A 20,809-nucleotide genomic window follows, 5' to 3' on the forward strand; every position below is an offset into this window, starting at 1 on the left:
ACATTTATGTGTTTATTTAAATTACATCTAATTCATAAACAAAACATGTTTAAGTTTTCAGTGCTTTGTGGGATATTTAGAGTATTCTGACCTACAGTAACCTCTGATTAGTTATACAGAGCTTACTGTAGGTCAGACTATAAAAACTATGCATCTTATTGTAATTTACTTTTAGCCAACACCCACCTATTTTACAAGAAAAGTATCTTGTGAACACTATTGATGTCTGTCGGTACTCTAGTGTAGCCGGTTTTAGACTGATTTTTTCCTCTCGCATCGCATAGACTGATTGGCGCTAGAGCTGCACAATTAATCACTAAAAGATCGCGATCTCGATTCGACCCCCTAGGCGATCTTAATCCAGCATTTCTACGATTCTGCCAATCATATTTTCAAGTTCAGGAGAGAAGAAAAGACGGCTGCCTTAAGTTATTAAAGTTGCTCAGTGACATTGACACCTCCAAATGACGTTGAATGAGTCACATATAAGGTATAATTCACCTAAAAATGTAATTTCTGTTTTAATATGATGTTTTCGCGATCGGGAAATCACACGTTACATGAGCTGCTGACCGTCAGCTGTTATTACAGAGAGGGCGGGCGCGCGCGCTTAACTTAGTGATAGACGCGCACGCGCCTACTTTAGTGAACAGAACCTGCATATGTTGTGAGTAACAGGTAATACAGTTGTAAATAATATTCAGTTTGTGGTACAGAGTGATCGTTTGGGAGCCGCGTGCGAAGTATGAACAAGCACTTAGCCGTCAAAATGAAACCGAAAGTGTGCACTTCATTTAAATGATCATATCGCATTTTAGAGTTATGATTACGGCAAGCATTTGATATGTTTTTTCTTTTATAGCGAACCCACAGTTGTGCATGAAAATAAATGTTTACAATGTCAGTATAACTACTCTAGCCTATATAGTGTTGAATATAATCTGATAATGGCAAATGTCTGATTTTACCAATGAATTAAATTGTCTTATATGACAGATTGCAAGCATATATCTCAAACATAATAATTCAACATCAGAATTATTATAAGAACAGAATAATATAGAATAGAATTATTTATAGAAACCAGTAGACCTACACATAATATTATTATTATCGAGGTTGTGCCAAATGTTTGTTTTTAACATACCTTTATTTTACATCTACAGAATCGTGAGAAAATCGTGATCCTTATTTTAAGCAAAAAAAAAAATCGCGACTCTCATTTTAGCCAGAATCGCGCAGCTCTAATTGGCGCGATAACGCATTCACAATGTTATGAACCGTTAAAGGGGTGGTCAAATGCAGACGCGGACAATTCGGTATCGGTTCAGTAATAATCAGAACCGGTTATTATGTACTGACATAATTTAACTCGTATGCGCTCTGTCGCCGTGCTGACTATGGTGAGAGAGGCGAGCGCGAGTAATTAAAAAGCTCCAACTACTTAAAAACGCAGAACGCTCATAATACTTTTCCTCTCCTCTCAACTGTTACAGCGATACTTCTGGATACAGACACAAGCGCATGTCTACAGAGTTTTCTCCGCCGTGTCAATCATGGATCAGCTGTGATCGCTGCTGCCGTTTATCAGTGACACTCATCTGTGAAGTGCGCCAATCGCAGCCCTTTCTGTTGAGTGTGTGACCAATCAAAAGGGTGTAAGAAAGAACTTGCTAGACAATGGTCAGAAAGTGAGTGGGATATTCATATTTGTTTATTTGGTATAAATGCTTGTGTTGTTTAAAGGTACAGTTCATATATCTGACTTTTTGTATTAAAGGACAAAATTGCTTTGCTGTGAAAAAATGATAAAACTGTGTATGGAAAGCATTGTCAATGTGCCGTGATGCACCGAGATATTGAATCGATGGCATGGATAATCGATAATCGTAACCGAACTGTGAGACTAGCGTAGGTTCACACCTCTAGTCAAATCTATATATTTATATTATGCCTTATTTTAATTATTAATAATATCATTCAAGATACAGATCAGAGAAAACAATTCCCCACTATTAATGGGCTGACGCCCCGTACATCTTGTTTTGGCATCCTTCAAGGAAGAGTGAGCATTAATTAGGGGGGTCAGTCTCTCTCCTCCCCCCCCCCCCCCAACCCCCCTATAATTTGCCCCCTGGTTTCACACCTTTGTGACGATTTTTTGACTGGACCACAAAACTGAGGTTTTAAGTTGCATGGGTAAATTTGTGCAGATAGTCAAAAATATATGCAAGAGTCAAAAAGATTGTTATTGTATGCCAAAAATCCTTTATTTGTTAAGATGAACATTGCTAAGAACTTAATTTGAAAAACTTTAAAGATGATTTGCTTAATAATTAGATTTGAACCCTCAAATTCGAGACGTTTAAATGATTTCAAAATACTGTCTTACACTGCAAAAAAAACAAATCCTTGGATCTACTAATTTTATTTTTAAGATACGTGGTTGCAAACAATTGATTTGGTCAGAATTTAAACAAACAAATAAGGTTGAACATTACTAAACTATTTGTTTGTACACTTCAGCTCATATAAACATTTTTTTTAGTGTATCCAGACTATATTTACTTTAACATCCTGATTATTTATTCTGTGTATAAAAATCTACTTAAAAATGGACTCTTAAAGGGATAGGACACTTATTAAAACATTCAAATCAGGTAAATTTTTTCCATTTTTTTCAGTTTTTCAAACTTGAAAAGATGTTTTGAGAGGTGTTTTGACCATTCAGGGCTGCCATACAAGTAAAAGGCAAAATCCAAAACGGTGTCGAAGAAACAAATCCACTTTTCAGTCTCACAACATCAATAACAAAAGTATAGAGTATAAAGTCACGGCATACAAAGAGTAAGTCTGTTTGTGTCTCCGTACCATAGATAATCAATTGGTTCATGATTGGTAATTTTTTTTTTATTATGTGTTTCCAGTATTGCTAGCAAAGTATCAAACTTCACTACTCGCTTTGCTAAGTATTTCATAACGGATCAATTAAAATGCATCGAACTCGGTGTGCAAGGTTTGTGTGCTTGACAATTGTTTCAGAGCTGATAGAAAGGCAACAGTAACTCAAATAACCACTCATAACAATCGAGGTATGCAGAAGAGCATCTCTGAACGCACAACATGACGAACCTTGAGGCAGATGGGCTACAGCAGCAGAAGACCACAACGGGGGCAACTTCTGCCAGCTAAGAACAGGACACTTAGTATACAATTCACACAGGCTCACCAACATTGAAAAATAGAAGATTGGAAAACCGGTTCAGGCTGATGGTGGTTGTGTAATGGTGTGGGGGATAATTTCCTGGCACACCTTGGAGACATTAGTACTAACTGAGCATCGAGTCAACGCCACAGTCTGGGTAAAGTGTACCCATCTTCTGATGGATAACGCACCATGTCATAAAGCGCAAATCATCTCAGACTGGTTTCTTGAACATGACAACGAGCTCACTGTACTCAAAAGGCCTCCACAGTCACCAGATGTCAATTCAATAGAGCACCTTTGGCATGTGGTGGAACTTGAGATTCGGATCATGGATGTGCAGCCAACAAATCTGCAGCAACTGCGTGATGCTATCATGTCAATATGGAGCAAAATCTCTGAGGAATATTTCCAGTACATTGTTGAGTCCATGCCACGAAGGATTAGGGCAGTGCTGATGGCAAAACTCAGCACTAGTAAGGTGTACCTAATAAAGTGGCCGGTGACTGTACATACGTGTGTGTTTCCGAATCCCAAATACTAAAGACGTCTAGTGGCTTCAATCACATTAAAAGTCTCCATTTCAGGCTAAAAGATATGATGGCTTTTCCGAAATTAGCAATGCACAAATCTTTCCTTACTGCAGCACTCCCTTCAGGAGACCGAAAATGTATTAGTTTTCGCCTCAGATTCATTACACATTTGAAACCGATGCTGACTTCCTTAACATTACTTTCCTAATGACTCTGGGAACTCCTCCAGAAAACCCCCTATAGTCAGTCAGTGCAATTTTGTGTTGAGCGATAGCCAGGTAAGATAACAGTAAATCTCTCTCACAACTCACCCATGACAGAATAAAAGTTCCCTATAATTGTTTTCTCGTCTGAGAAAGCACTAAAGCGGAGGAACAAAGTTTTCAGACACCGGAAAATTTGATTGGACTAACATAGAAGAGCTAGTCAAAACAATCAAAAAGGAACATCTACAAGCCTTGTCCCATTAGCATGACCTAATTAGCATGTGGATGTTGAATACAACAGTTTTCCCACTTGGATTAAATTCAGAGGGCTAATGATAGCACATGGTCGAGTTCAGCATTAATTGTACAGCCATACTTTACACAATGTGGATTATTGTTGGATTTTTACTAATGTTTTCGCCTTTCCACCCCCAACTAGCGCTCGTCCATGACAAAAGCAGGCCACAAGTCAGGAGGTTTGTACAATCCGCAAGCTCACTCGACCGGCAGCACACCGCCACCACACTAAAAATATCATATAAGCCATGCGAGGAATTCAGTCATTTGTTTTTCCTGTGGGTTTTAAACCAATACCGCTGAGCAAACGCTTCCAACATTTGTTTAAAGAAGTACAGTATGAGATACTGTAATAAGGACAAGTTTTGGCAAAGTTTGTGCTTTATTAACTTTCCTATGTGAATGAAAGACTCCCACAGTAAACGTTTTACATCACAAAAACATCTTTGTGAAATGTTAAGAAAGAAATTCAAGATTTGACAGACTGATCATCAGTGATTAGCAATGTCAATTTGTAGTTCTCTATAAGTTTCCATTCCCTTAATTAATTAATGCATTAAAGGGATAGTTCACACTCAAAAGTGAACATTTACTCACTATTTACTCTACCTCAAGTGATTCCAGATACTTATCAGTGTCTTTCTTCTGTTGAACACTAAAGAAGATATTCTGAAGTAAGCTGAAAGCCATTGACTTCCATAGTATAGGTAAAAACAAATATTATGGAAGTCAATGGTTACTGGTTTCCAACATTCTTCAAAATATCTTCTTTGTGTGCAGCGTAAGAAAGTAAGTCAAACTGGTTTGGAAGTAAAGAGTGAGGAAACAATAACAGAATTCATTTTTTGTGTGAACTATTTCTTTAAGAGTTCATGAACTAAAGCCCTGCTCACACTGAGATTTCAGCCACGAACCTGTCATCTGAGACAAATTTGGGAAATCCTATAAGATTCCTGAAATCCTAAAATCTGTGATCTTTGACCGTTAGTTTGACATGTTCACTGACAGCCGCTTAGTGCCCGTTGCGATCAGGTTTTTCCTCTGATGAAGTTCTGGCAGTGTCCAGTTTCCTGCAGCGTGACAACAGCTGCGATGAGCATCAATCGAAGAACCAATAGGAGCTCAGAATCTGATGACACGATTCATGCGACAATTCAAATGGGGAAATGTCAAAACTTCTTCCTGGTTTTATTTGAGACACGGCGTGTCTACAGATTGTTTACGTTTGCTGTGAGGAATCATTTCAGAACGTGGGATAGTGAAGGTGTCACGGGTGGATGATGGCAAACTCCAGGGGTGTTTTCTTTCATGTTTTGGCGCTTCATTGTTGTTCAGTCTGAATTTATGACAAGTGAGATCTTACAGTGTGACATGGGAGCCAGGTTCATGCAGTCAGACATGCTACAATCATTCAGGATTATATATATATATATATATATATATATATATATATATATATATATATATATATATATATATATATATATATATATAAAATAAAACAAATAAATAAATAAAAAAATTAAAATCGCACAGTGCGAGTCGTCTTTACATTTGAAAGCAGAAATGGCAAATTGCAAATGTAGTTTCACTGAAAAGTGTTATTAATACATAAAGTACTTTTATAAAGACAGTATACATTTCTTATCATTATTTAATGCTAGCTACAGCATTAACTAGCGTTAATCTATTGAACCATTTTGAAAACGGTTGCCACATGTGAGTAAGAGAATAAATGCTGTCACTGAATGGGTGCCTATTCAATAGATTGAATCTAAAGAGTCCATATATATTCATTCATTTTCTTTTTGACTTAGTCCATTTATTAATCAGGGGACGCCACAGCAGAATGAACCGCCAACTTATCCAGCATATGTTTTACAAAGCGTATGCACTTCAACTGCAATCCTGCACTCATATACTCTTGCATTCACACCTACTCATACACTACAGCCAATTTTGTTTACCCAATTCACCTATAGCGCATGTCTTTGGACTTGTGGGGGAAACCGGAGCACCCGGAGGAAACCCACACAAACACGGGGAGAACATGCAAACTCCACACAGAAATGCCAACTGACCCAGCCAGGGATAGAACCAGCAACCTTCTTGCTGTGAGGCGACAGCGTTACCCACAGCACCACCGTGTCACCAAGAGTTTATATTGGTAACTTAAAAGGTTTATATTAGCATCGTGTCGTGTGCTTATATAGTGTGCTTATTAGCACCTAAAAAGTACAAAAGTGCTCCTTTTGAAAACTTATGGTCCCAGTGAAGGCTTTTCGCGCGTTTCGCATGAATCGCTCGAGGTTGAAAATTTGAACTTCAGCAGACATTCGCGGCGCGTTAACCAATCAGGAGCTTACTCTTGTGGGGGCGTGATTGTGACGTTTCACCTGTTGTCGGTGTCCCTGGGGAAATCCTACAGCAGACATCGACAAAAAGTTCATCAAACTGGGCTTGGCTCAGTCAGAAGCACCGCTGAAAGCCTCTATCATCCAGGTTCAGTTTCTGGAGGATTTTATAAGCTCACAGAGCTGGATGCACCTCTGAAAGGATCTAGTGGACTCAGACACGACCCTAAACATATCAACGCTGTTTTTCAGCCTTCATAAAGCACATAAACACGGTTATTTTCTTCATAAAATCCATGTTAACCATTTAGCAAGAAGCTAGAGTCACCAGGCAGACAGAAGCCCTGCCCATCACGCAAATCCGCGACTGTTCTGAAGTGAATATGACGCGCGAATGAAGCGAGTTAACTCAAATGTTTACGCGGCTATTTACACGTGAATATCGCGATGGGTTATGTTTAGTACTTATGGTTTACCTAATGTTAACTAATGTTAACAAATACATCTTTACACTACACACTGGACTTTTATTTCAATAAATAGACTATAACGCAAGAATTGTAACTTAAACATAACTTTCTTTTTCCCTTTCATCAGCTTTTTACTGATGATGAGGTCACAGACTGTCTCTGCTTGCTGTAGATCAGGGGTGGCCAACCCTGTTCCTGGAGAGCCACCTTCCTGCAGATTTCAGTTGCAATCCATATCAAACACACCTGCTTGTAATTATCATGTGGTGTTCAGGTCCTAATTAATTGGTTCAGGTGTGTTTGATATGAGTAGCAACTGAAACCTGCAGGAAGGTGGCTCTCCAGGAACAGGGTTGGCCACCCCTGCTGTAGATTATTGTTTCCTCAATCCTTAAAAAAAAAAAAAATAATCAAAAGGACGACAACTTTTCATTTGCATGTTGTATATTTAATGTAAATATTCACTAATACTATTTTGCCATCTGTGCATATCCAAAAATGCGCATGAAAATAGTTTGATGGAAACAGCTATTGTCTCACAACCCTCACTTTGGGAACCACTGGATTAAAATAACATAACATGAACCATCAAATTTCCCTTGATCTTTTGACATATAAGAGGTGAGATACAACAGTGCAACCCTGTAAAACCTCAGGTTAAAGCAGTTTTGACCCCATGTCTAAATTTAGTATCGATTACTATTATATAACATAAGAACAAAGAATGCACTTAAGATGGGATGTAGCAGCTGTTTTCCATGTTTCTTTCTGACTACAGAATTCATTAACCACCCAAACTGCCTCTTCAACATAAACCAATAGCAGACCTCACAACCAAAAACAAATGCCATTCCTTTGATATCATTTACGAGAACTCTCGGAATAATGACTACTTTATGTCCCCGCCTTGAAGATTCACTGGGTTTTAAGTAGCTGTACAGTACAATCAAGTTGAGATTCACAAGGCCTATATTTTAAGAGAAAGGCGTACAACAAAACCTCCAACTAGCAAGTAAAGCAGTCCCACACACGGAATCACATGCTAGTGCTTTGTGCCCCAAATGAGACCCAATTTCCACAATGACCCCATTATTTAACCTTTGACACCTAATGTTGCTAGGAAACATCAAGAGTTCTCAATCTAATGCGGTTTACTCCTATCCATTCAGTTTTAACTATAGGCCGCTGGTTGTTTAAAGTGAAGTCAATGAAATGACCAATTTTTGCAAACAGCGATTTATACTTCGGTGTTAAGCGCAATAAATCGAAATTTATTTTTTCGATTTCAATTTTGGCCTCCAACATTTTGGTAAAATATTATTTGAGATCAAACGACTATTGCGTCATACGCCATTCATTCCAGCTCTCTACTGATTTCCACTTAAAACCAAGCTTCATAGAGGAATGAATGCAAACTCATTTAACATGACTTTTGCAGCATGAATAAAATTCTATGGAAGCATGATAAAAATGCTGTTCTGTGACGGTGGAAAGTCATCTTGTAGTTTAGGATGCATACCCGCAAACTATAGGGTGCATTCACACTTGGTTCATTTGCCTGGACCGTACCCAAGTTCGATAGTCTCCCCCTGCAACTTCCTCGGTTGGTTTGTGTTCACACTGTCTTTATTCCTTCTGAACCCTGGTACGCTTGCGTCATCGAGCTGCTGTTTTGTTTACGGCTGTTCCTAGGTGACGGTCACGAAAGCAAGTGCCGAAATGGAAAGAATTCTGCACATTCTGGTTTAACTGAAGCTTTTAGTTTTGGACATAAGCGACTCGCGTCCATCTGCCGCAAACATATTATAAACATTCAGAACATCACACAGTGTCTGCAGAAGCTGTTTTTGGAGGAGACAAGCAGACATCACTGTGTTTCACTGTGTTTGCCCTAGCTCAGTCCCGCGCGTGTCACCAAGGTATGAAACGTGACACACACACGCATGCATGCATGCACGCACGCACACACACACACACACACACACACACACACACACACACACACACACACACAAACAAACAAACACGAACGAATGTTATGAAACGATAAGTTTGTTGTACAGTTGGCGGTTCACTTCGTATCAGAGTTCTCATGAACCGTGCCCCAGACCACCTCTTTCAGGCGGACTCGGGTACGGTTTACGGGTGCGCACCTGAGTTCAGTATACACGTTCACACTAGCTAAACGTACCGTACTATGACGTCAAACGAACCCAAGTGCGAACCAAAAGTGCTAGTGTGAAAGCACCCTTACACAGAAATGCCAACTGGCCCAGCCAGGAATCAAACTAGCGACCTTCTTGTTGTGAGGTGCAGTGCTAACCACTGAGCCACTGTGTCGCCATATTCTTAAATTAAAAGAGCAAATTAACACCAGGTAACTTTACATTAGGCTCCAGTTTCCTTTAGTTGTTGCCTCACAAAACTTCTATTCCAGGACTTTGTTGGTAAGACTGCTGGATGTAGACTATACTAAACCTGAGATGGGGTAATCCTTGGTCATCACCTCTTAAATCTCTCATTAGTGCAGAGGAGAGCAGCTGCAACAAGAAGTTCTGGCACAGCCACAATAAGAGTATTTATTTTTATAGGAGCACTCTGTTGTTTCAGGCCTTGAGCTTGGGTCTGGGATCTCTCGGCAGAGATTTGGTTTAATGACATCCAACGGGGGAACCTTAATTAGCAGATCAAAATATGAGATGCAGTTTATTCTGTTATATACTCCCTTCAGGGTTTGAACATATCAAGTAGGGTATCCCAAAACAAATGTGTAATTGACGAAGCTCGAATATTCTATCTGACAGGTGTCGAACTCAGTTCCTTGAGGGCCGCAGCTCTGCACAGTGTAATTCCAACTCTGCTTAAACACACCTGATCAAATTAATTGAGTCCTAAGGTAAGTGTAAGTCTGTTGTAACTAAAGTTGAAACTAAACTGTGCAGAGCAGCGGTCAAACAGGAATTGAGTTTGACTCCTCTGTTTTACATCTACGCTAGGACAGATCTCAGCACATACATCATGTCAAATAACAAACAAGCAGGTATAGACTAAAAAGGATGTGCAAAAGTACACATTTGCATATACACCTTGTCGGTGCCACCTGAAAAGCTTATTTAATTCCAACCAACAAGCTTCCTACATCTTTTCATCATTTACATTAAATTTCCATTTGTTTTCCGGACATCTGTGTTTCTTTCCTGAATGAGGATTTTGCTAAACATCACAGATAGAAATTGTTCACCGACAAACCAAAATGATTTATCAATCAATCAATCAATCAATCAATCATTTTCTTGTCGGTTTAGTCCCTTTATTAATTCGGGGTCACCACAGTGGAATGAACCGGCAACTTATCCAGCAAGCTTTTACGCAGTGGATGCCCTTCCAGCCGCAACCCATCTCTGGGAAACCTCCACACACACATTCACACACACACTCATACAATACGGCCAATTTTAGCCAAACCAATTCACCTGTATTGCATGTCTTTGGACTGTGGGGGAAACCGGAGCACCCCGCGAAGGCAGGGAGAACATGCAAACTCCACACAGAAACACCAACTGAGCCGAGGTTCGAACCAGCGACCCTACTACACTACCAGCACTACCTACTGCGCCACTGCCTCGCCCCAGAATGATTTATATTCGATGCAAAAAAGTCAACAATTAACAAACTAGATTGATTTATGTGCAATGCGAAGTCAACAATTTCTGTGTTTCCCTGACTTTCCGAAGTCTGGAAATCACAACATTAATACTCCCGGTGGAAGCACTGATTGTGTAACTAGGCTGATTTAGGGTCACGTCCACAGGACCCTGATCAGAAACATTTCTTAAAAGACACGCTCTTGTTCAGAAGCAGTTGGACTAAGTGCAAGGGAAGGTAATGCTAACCATATATGTCTTTGTACTAAATAAAACCATCTGAAGCCTGAAAAAAATCTTGAAATAATTTACAGCTTTTTTCAAAACCTGGACTGACCACTCAACACAGGCACCAGACGCAACAAAACTCTTGCACACACAATAGCGTGTTCAGACAGTGTGGGGCGAATGCTAAAAATAGCTGACCTGCATCTGTAATGCGACCGACATTATCATCTCATGGCTCTTGATCTGGTGAAAGCCACCCGTTCATTTCTAAATTATTTGTCGATTGCGTTTAAATACAAGGTCACACATAAACGAATTTAAAAAGTGTCCCTTTTACCAAGCAAAGAGTAAAGAAAGACTGACCTGTTATAAAGAATCCCCTAGGAGAGTGAGAGATGAAGTGTTTAGGGTAATGCTTGTGGAGCCGGTAGTCTTTCTCGCTCCGTGACCGGGTGCGCTCAGAGACCCGATCCGAGAATTCAGAACTGGGCCAAGCCCTGCGCAAATTAGTGCTCCGTGTCTTTTTCATGATGAGCCCCCAGACAAACAGATCCGGCTCTAATATCCCTCCACCACGTTCACACTTCTGACATGACGGGATGCCGTCTTTATCCACAGAAGTGCAGGGAAATGCACTCAATCACAGATGCACGGCTTGTAAAGTGGCTCCCTTGCGAATGGTTTTGAGTTCTCCTGGTCCTGAATCGGTCATTTGCAAATGCATCCAGCGACGCATCACTGTTCTTCGCACCTGATCCCGGCTTATAGTATCTGGCTTGAAAACAAGAGTCAAATACGCATGCTACTCTCACATGCTCGGCGGTCGCTGCGGCATGTGGTAGATGGAAGATGAGGAGGTGTGTGGGAGTGCGAAGGGAGGAAGGGTACGAGGGGGCTCATGTGGGAGAGATGGAAGGAGGGGATTTCGGAGGGGTCAGAGTGGGGGGCTGCAGGGTTTTCGCACCGTGAGAAGAACCCGAGATTCAGACAAAAGATCAATTCAAACTGAGCTTCACTCCACCAGTGCAGACAAAAGAGACCCCCAGAAACAAATTAGACTGAAGACCAGAAACCACAGCGAAGACAAAGTCTTAGGCGGTTGTCTTCGTGTGCAGGGCAGGGGTCCTTCAACCGTGCAGAAATGACAAGCAGGAAAAAGAATACAAGTGAGGAAGACGAGATCCAGGTCCTTCTCCTTTTATCATTCAAATTCAATCCTGGAAGGACTGATTAAAGGAAGTTGTTGAGAAAAACATTGTCAGAGTTGAAGACTAGGGATTTCTGAAGAACCCACAATTTGGGATGAAGATAAACATTGATCCAAGTGTCCAGAAGCGAACGCACGGTAAACAAGTCTTCTAGTCGATCTTCAGGATTTGTTGTCTGGCTTGCCTCTTACTCCACCACGCTCCCGTAAACACTCGTCTGGAGGCTGATGCGTGTGGCTCGTGCTTTCGGCAGATTATTTGAGGAGCTGTCCGTCTTCAGACTTGTTGATCCAGTCAGGGTGCGCTTCTTGCCATTAAACCTTCAGGGCTTTCTCTTGCTGTCTTTCTTTTTCTGGCAGTTTGCCCAGCCTATAGAAACACTCTGCTTTATTTACATACGCTACCTCGCAAGCTCCCCAGACAGTCAAACCGTCACAGTAAAGAGCGTGTGAGAAACGAGGACGAGGAGTCCCTTATCTGCAAGAGACGAATGACAAAAGAGTGGAGGCTTGCAGTGCCTCTTCCAATAGAACTTATTTTCTCTCTGCTTTTTTTTCTCCACCAAAAATCCCTCCTTCCTTTAGGCAGAGTCATTCACAATTCCCACTCGCTCTTGTCAGTCCAGGCACCAGCTGCAAGAGAAATTCCACTGGAATGCAATTAAAGATATCCCTTCACGGCACTTCGAGCGGGAAAAAAAGGGGGTTCAGGGATCTGCATGGAATGGTGAATGGAGATCTTTCCCTCCCTTCTTCCTCGCTCTGTCACACTGTCATTGCTCCCCACCTCTCCTGACAGGAGCGCAATTGCGCAGCTGTTTGAGAACACAGCCAATCACTCCATGGCACCAGACAGAGAGAAAACGCGACAGGATCTCAGTCTCTCATGTGCACCAGAGTGGAATACCACAGTTATAACAATACACAAAGCATAATGCCAGACATTTCAGAGTGAACATTCTTATCTCAATATTCTAAACAATTCTTGCCAATATCCTATTTATGAACTACCATAATTGCTTAATAGCTGTATTAACAAGATATGGGTCAAAGTCATGATATCCCATTTAGGTGTTTGCATCAAATTTTATTTATAAAAACTTAGATAAACTTAATAATAATAAAAATAATAACACATTTTTTTATAATGCGCTTTTCCAAGACCCAAAGTGCTAACTTGTATAAAACTTTTTTGTTTTTACGAAAGTAACACTTATTTCCCACTATGCAGTTTATGTACATCCATAAGAACTTATTATCTACATCAACTCCTGATGCTAATGATCACACCGGTGTGATCAGTGTAGGTTGATCCCTGGACTATATGATCACGTGATCAGTCGCTAAACTCAAATCTGCTTTTCCCACGATGGCACACACTTAGCTAGAGAAAGACGCAACTTATCAATGTTTTCAAACTAATAACATTTATTTTAGGTTTCAGGCATTAAAATATAAAGTACCAGCAACAAATAATATTTTTGGCTTTTAAATGATGGGGACGGCAATAATAATTATTTTTAGATATAACTAGATTGTGTGATTTATTCATATCAGGTTTCAAACGTTTACTTTAGCATTCTCCTTGTTAAACAGCCACCTACTTTCATGTATTTTGGAAAGAATTTGATGAAACAGCATGTAGTAAATCCAGCAGCTCTAATCTCTTTAGTGTACAGTGTGTCCGTCTCGGATCACAGATCAAATAATATGATAATTAATAATCAGTTTTTGAACATCCATAAGAACTTATCATCTACATCAACCCCTGATGCTACTGATCACACCGGTGTGATCAGTCTAGGTTGATCTCTGGATGATGACCTGATAAGTTGCTAAAATCAAATCTGCTTTTCCCACAATGGCACACACTGAGCTAGAGAAAGACACAACTTATCAGTGCTTTTAAACAAATAACATTTATTTTTGGTTTCAGGCACTTAAATACAAAGTACCAGCAACAAATAATATTTATAGTTTATAAATGGAGACAAAATTATTAATTATTTTTTAGATATAAATAGATGATGTGATTTATTCATATCAGGTTGCAAACATTTACTTTATTCTTCTTCTAGTTCTAGTACAGCCACCTACTTTCATGTATTTTGAGAGAAGTTGATGAAATAGCATGTTGTAAATCCAGCAGCTCTAATCTCATTAGTGCATGGCATGTCCATCACTAGTCATGGCTCAAATAATATAATGTATAATAATAATAATAATACAATAATATAATACAATAATACATGTTCCTACACATAATTGGGAATCACAATAGTAGACATTTCACAATATATTAAGAAAGTTTGTCAGTAAATGCAGAAAAAAAATATTTGTAAAAATTGGGGCTGTGATGTCACATGATAAAACAGATGTAAAGAAAGTCTTTATCTTGTCCACGGATGTCACAAAATGTCATCTGGCAACCAAATATCAGTAGTCTGAGGTAAACGGGCAGAGACGTAATGTAGAAGCAGGCATTGCTCATCTTCTGAAGCAACATTTAAACAGGCTCTCCTGAAGATGTTGTGTGCGTGAGAAGCTCTTTCATTTCGTCCTGTATAATTTGGCTCTAGTTTTCAACAAACTGTATTTAACAAGGCTGCTCTGTCTCTCAGCCTCATTGGCCTCCTCAGGGCAGATCATTAATCAGAGGGAGGACTCCCTTCTCTGTCCGGCCAAATGAGCAGCGAAAAACTAATGTTTTTCCAATAAGCCACAGATCAAAGGTCACCCGTCTATAATAAAGCAGACTTCCACCATCTTTCTCATTAATATCAACAATCTGTGCCCGCAGCCTGCTGCTAAACAAATTGACATCAGCTGAATGGAAACAAAAAGAAACCTCTCAATGATTCAATGAATGGGACAAATAATTGCTAACTTTTAATGATGAACTAAACAGTGTCTTTTAAGCTCTAGAAAACGGCTTGAGCGCTGATGCTTTGCAGGCAGAGGGTGTTGGGTTTCCCAGCGCTTAATGAAACACTACAGAGTCATGGAGAGCAGAAACCTGCTGTAGGTCAATTTCAACCTTGGCTCTCTAGTGCAGACTTTGCAGGAGTCTTGGCAAATTTAGTTTACAACTTTCCATGAGGTCTGGATAGTTTTCGAGGAAGACAACACATCTACTGTAGCTAGTTTTATCTACTTGGAAGCAGAGCATGGTGCTAGCGATACCAAGGTCATGGGTTTACATTTCCAGGGAATGGATAGGTTGAACGCACTACCAAGTCCCTTTCTCAAGTCTTGATTTAAGGAGCACAATTAAAAACAACTACAGTTGACCAATGTGCTGTACGTTGTATTATGAAAACAAAAAGCAAACAGCAGGGCAGCATGGAGGCTCAGTGGTTAGCAACATCACCTCACAGCAAGAAGGTCGCTGGTTTGAACCCCGACTGGACCAGTTGGTGTTTCTGTGTGGAGTTTGCATTTACTTCCCATGGAGTTGGCATGGGTTTCCTCCAAGTGTTCTCGATTTAACCAAAAAAATAATAAAAACCAGAATTTACATGAGAAATGTTAGGGCCATCAGAAATCCAAACACAAGGATCTCTGTTATACTTTTAAGATTTAAAGACATCCTTTGCCATTAGAAAGCCAGACACAGAGGGAGTCTACACCTTTTGCTTCAGGGGCAAATAGAGTTAAGTATTGTCTGTGAACCACTGACAGCACAGGCCATCCTTTGAGAATATAGGCTAAAGGAAGTATAAAAAAAAAAACAATAAAGCAGCCAATATATAGCCCCACAAGTACGGAGTACCTTGCCTGAATAATATCATCCAATATTGATTGAATGTCTATTTTGTTCCAGTGATACCCACAACTTGCTTTAACCAAGTAAGCAAGACCTTATGGTAAACTATCAAAGCATCAGCAAAAATGTAAATGTATCTTTCAGATGCCTGTCAGCGTTTGCATTTAATATTCTCTGACCAATTGCAGCCCATCAATGCCAATTGCCATTTCTGACTCAACCAATAAAAACGCTTCACTGCCAGGCCATCTTGGCACGAATACACCATTGGAAAACCCTCTACTGTCATTTCATGCCTTGCAAACCCTTAACGATTTATTCCTCCACAGCACTCCGTGTCTGGTAATCTCCGGACCGGGCCATGGTGCCAATTCTCTGGGTCTGAGTTCACATTTCTCGGGTCTGTTGTGGCTCATATTTCTGGTTGTGTTATGTCAGGGCCGCCAGTGATGACAGGAATGCAGACGAGAGCCCATGGAGCAAATGTCTTTCCTTCCAGAGAAAGCTGACAGTGTGACCCTTACAGGCCTTTAGTGAAGCGTAGCACAACACAAGGGCGATGGGTCTGAAGGGGCGGAGATTTAAAACAACAGACTGGGGAAATTATATAATAAAACAATAACAATGAAAGGTAAGTCTTTGCAGAAAGCATTGAAAACTGCATTTACCGATGTCCATGCGGTCATCTACTGCAGTGGTCCCAAATTCCCAGGCCAAGTGGTACCAGGCCACACAAGAAATCATTCATTATTTCCGTTTTATTATATTATCTGAGTCTGAACAATGACCCTATTCTCTTGGTTACATCTTGGTCACTTGAGTGCCAAAATGTAACCCACAACCTAGCAAAACGAGTAATAAAGACTTCTTTTGAAAGTTTCTTTGCAAAGGAGAAAAGGCTCAGTGAAGAACCTATATGTTCCTCTATATGTTCCTCTATATGTTTTCATGAGAGTTGTACTCAATACTGATCCATCCAAAGAGTTTGTAATGTAGTCAAATGTTTACAAACACAAGCGAAGCCGTTTAGAGGTCATTTCTGGTTAATGATGTCAGAATTTACCGGCATTTTGCGATGGATGTGTGAATGCTCTTTTCCGGAAAAATTCCGTAACGTCCTCGCCTGTGTGAACAGCGCTTTTTTGAACTTACCGGTAAAGTCGTTCCGGAAATTTTCCGGATATTTACCGGTATCACTGTGTGAAAGGGGCTATTGTCTAATGCAGTGAACAAGACAAAACAGTTACTTTGGATAGAAGCAAAGTCTCAGCTTTTCTCTCTGGTTTACAACAAATACCAACAATAATTGTCGAATAATTCAACATCTTCACTTCATCACCGCTCCAGTCATCTAAAGTTCACCTAAACATTGTCTCTCTTCATTTCTCTCCAATGTTATTGAGTTCCATAAAGCTTTTGTCAGTTTGTTTCTGTGCCCTCTGAGTGCCTGACCTCACACTTGTGCTAGGCTGCAGGTTTTTTTTTTTAAATCCTCACAGTACTCACCCGTGTAGCTGCCAGACCCCCCCACGCATGAGAAAAACGTGTTCTGAATTATCAACCCTGCCCCCCTACGTTTAAACCATACTGTTTTTCCTCTCTCTCACCCTCTTTTCTTCCAGGATCATCACAATCTCCTCTCAGCACCCCATACTGTAAGAAACACACCGCTGATACTCCCACGCCAAACAATCCCAAACACGCCTCCATTAGTGAGTGTCAGAAAGTGCTCCAAGCTACACAGACAGCTCTGTTTGCCTATATTCAGCCCATTCCACATCCAAACTACCACAAATCACTCTTACTCTTACAAATGACTGTTTGAATTAGTGTGCTGAAACTAAGAAGTTGCCTCTTATTTTACACAAGCCTGAACACGCAACCACATTTAGCTCCATCATCTTTAGATTTCAAAACCTCTAATACTCTAAATCAAAGTTAATATAAGATGGGGGAAAGTTTAATAAAGAAAGAGCAAAGTCATTTTCCAGAGTTACTTCCAGACTTCCAGAACATGACAAGGTTGTTGGTACCAAATGGGTTGTTCTAATTATATTCAAAACTGCCAACTTGAATGGATTTTTAAGGTTTACAGAGGTTTACATTGAAAATACCTGGTGAGACGCAGTTCTGTGGGCAAGAATATCTTGATGCCAAAGTTCAGAGAAGGATGACTAGACTGGTTCAAGTTGATAAAAAAAGCAACAACCTCATTTTGAATCCTTGTTTACTTTCCTCCACTCTTCACATGTCAAAATGTGCAATAATCTTCTAAAATGTCAGATTTTTGTACATTTTGGAAAATCAATGTTTCCAAACCAACCAATGTTTGCAGAAAAACACTTCTGAACACATAACACATCCAACCTTGAAGCAGGTGAGCTACAGCAGCAGAAGAAAAAAAAACTGCAAACTAAGGTTATAATTTAAACGCCTAGAAAAAAATTAGACAACAAAAGATTGGAAAACTGCTGAATCTCAATTTCCACTGTGATATTCAGATGGTTTAGTTAATTTTTGTAAACAGCATGACAGGATGGATCCATTCTACCTTGAACTTACAGTTTAGTCTGGTGATGGAAGAGTTAAACCGCATTGAGAATGTGAGGTGCATTGCTTCATTTACCCATTTCAATGAGAGAAATGACAATAGACATTTTTAATATATATATATATAACTACTCAAAAACTTTTATCTGAATACACTCACCGGCCACTTTATTAGGTACACCTCTCTAACTACCTGTTGATGCAAATTTCTAATCAGCCAATCAAATGACAGCAACTCTATGCATTTAGGAGTGTAGACCTGGTCAAGATGATCTGCTGCAGTTCAAACCGAGCATCAGAATGAGGAAGAAATGTGATTTAAGTGACTTTGAACATGCCGTGTTTGTTCGTGCCAGAAGGGCTGGTCTGAGAATTTCAGAAACTGCTGATCTACTAGGACTTTCACGCACAACCATCTCTACGGTTTAAAGAGAATGGTCCAAAAACAAGTAAATATCCAGTGAGCGGCAGTTCTGTGGGAGCAAATGTCTTGTTGATTCCAGAGGTCAGAGGAGAATGGCCAGACTGGTTCAAGAAAGGCAACAGTAACTCAAATAACCACTCGTTACAACCGAGGTATGCAGAAGAGCATCTCCAAACGCAAAACACGTCAAACCTTGAGGCAGATGGGCTACAGCAGCAGAAGACCACTGAAGTCAAATGGCCTCCAAAGTAACCAGATCACAATTCAATAGAGCATCTTTGGGATGTGGTGGAATGGGAGATTCGCATAATGGATGTGCAGCCGACAAAATCTGCAGTTACTGCGTGATGCTATCATGTCAGTATGGACCAAAATCTCTGAGGAATATTTCTAGTACATTGTTGAATCTAAGCCATGAAGGATTAAGGCAGTTCTAAAGGCAGGGTGTCAAACCTGGTACTAGTAGTGTACCTAACAAAGTGGCCGGTGAGTGTACATGCTATTCTTTACATGCAAACAGATGACAATGAAAATCCAGTCTCTTGCTCTATTATTTTCAACCATACCGTTTAAAGTCAATCAAAAGTCTTGGGAATACTCTAAATGTCTTCAAATTAATCTTAAAATATCTTTAAAAGAAATGAGAATATGATTTATTAATATATATAACTATGCAAAAACTGTTATTCTAACAATATAGAATAATCTGTAAACATTGAACCACATTCTGCTTTAACTGAATCCACTTACGTTATAATTTAATTACAAGTTTTTAAATTAGCAACACAAATACAGTTGAAAGTTCTGCCCATAACAGCAGACACATGCTTTTAAATAAGCATGACAATCCAGAGCATGACTGAGAAACACTGATCTAGAACCATCTTCACCAGTGACCCTATACACAGTCTGACCAGAATCAACCAGCAAGTAGTGTCTGTTTACAAGAATCCATGATGATGTGGTGTGTATCATGAAGACAAAATGGGAAAAGCATGTTGCGCTTGATTTTACTGACAGAGGGGGGAATGTTTTGGATTATACAGTTGCTCTGAGGACACTTCTCGAAAATGCAATGTTATTTAAAGGGAATGTGTTCTTTCCCTCATATATCAAACTATGAGCCTTTTAAAAAGGTCATACGGTGGAAAACAGAAATACTTACTCTTTTGAAATAAGAGATTCTGATGTATTTACAACTCAGTGTTGCTTCCCCAGTCCATCCAAAACATTATTCAAATCAAGCTACAGGTCATAAGTCACAGTTGTTTTCATGATCAGATGACAGTCTGTATTTACATGCGATTGATTTATTTTAAAACCGTTTCATTAATGACAGACAATAGCTATGTTTCTATCAAAATATGCTAATTAGATTGAGATGAGCAAAATGGGAAAATTGCATTTGCGAATAAAGCAGTTTCTAGTCAAAGAGAACAAAATCGTCACTTTCTGATAAGTTGATTTGCTGATTGCTAACGTGCTGCTGTCGTAGCCACTGTGGGCCTTTTTTCTTACATAATAAATGATATACACCTCAGACGATAAAGACGTAATTTAGTAATTGAACAGTGGATAATGGAGGCGTGAGATGCTCTTTGGGAGGTCAGACAGTTTTGAGACATAATAATACTAAACCATTTTTATGACAGACTTTGGCTGAGGGATTTTAGATTGACCAAAACAACATTTCAGATGTTGTAAAAATGTGGTTGATCAGCGGTTTTAGGTTCACGGTTTCGGTACGGTACGGTATGTGCTGTTTAGAAAAAAATGGCTACAGAAAAATTCAAAGAACAATATACATATTTTTTGGGGGGTAACAAACACCTGACAATGCAACAGGCTTTACACATATGACTGTAGATTTGTATGTTTTCTCATCATTAAATAAAAGTAGGGCATTTTGAAAATTGTATGTTCAA

General features: G+C 39.7%; 1 protein-coding gene across 3 annotated transcripts in view; it reads right to left on the bottom strand.

The window, feature by feature from the left end:
* Nucleotides 1-20,809, bottom strand: part of stox2b (storkhead box 2b) — a 139,113-nt gene that overhangs the window by 66,225 nt on the left and 52,079 nt on the right. The window contains exon 1 of one of the 3 annotated variants that reach the window (XM_009307746.5): nucleotides 11,301-11,808. The exons of the other annotated variants lie outside the window; for them this stretch is intronic. Within the exon in view, the coding sequence (XP_009306021.1) occupies nucleotides 11,301-11,466 (166 nt within the window). The 5' untranslated portion in view covers nucleotides 11,467-11,808. Of the gene's footprint in view, nucleotides 1-11,300; nucleotides 11,809-20,809 lie in introns of those variants that run through there. 3 annotated transcript variants of the gene reach the window in all.

Source organism: Danio rerio, chromosome 14 (genome assembly GCF_049306965.1).
Source record: "Danio rerio strain Tuebingen ecotype United States chromosome 14, GRCz12tu, whole genome shotgun sequence".
Lineage (NCBI taxonomy): Eukaryota > Metazoa > Chordata > Actinopteri > Cypriniformes > Danionidae > Danio > Danio rerio.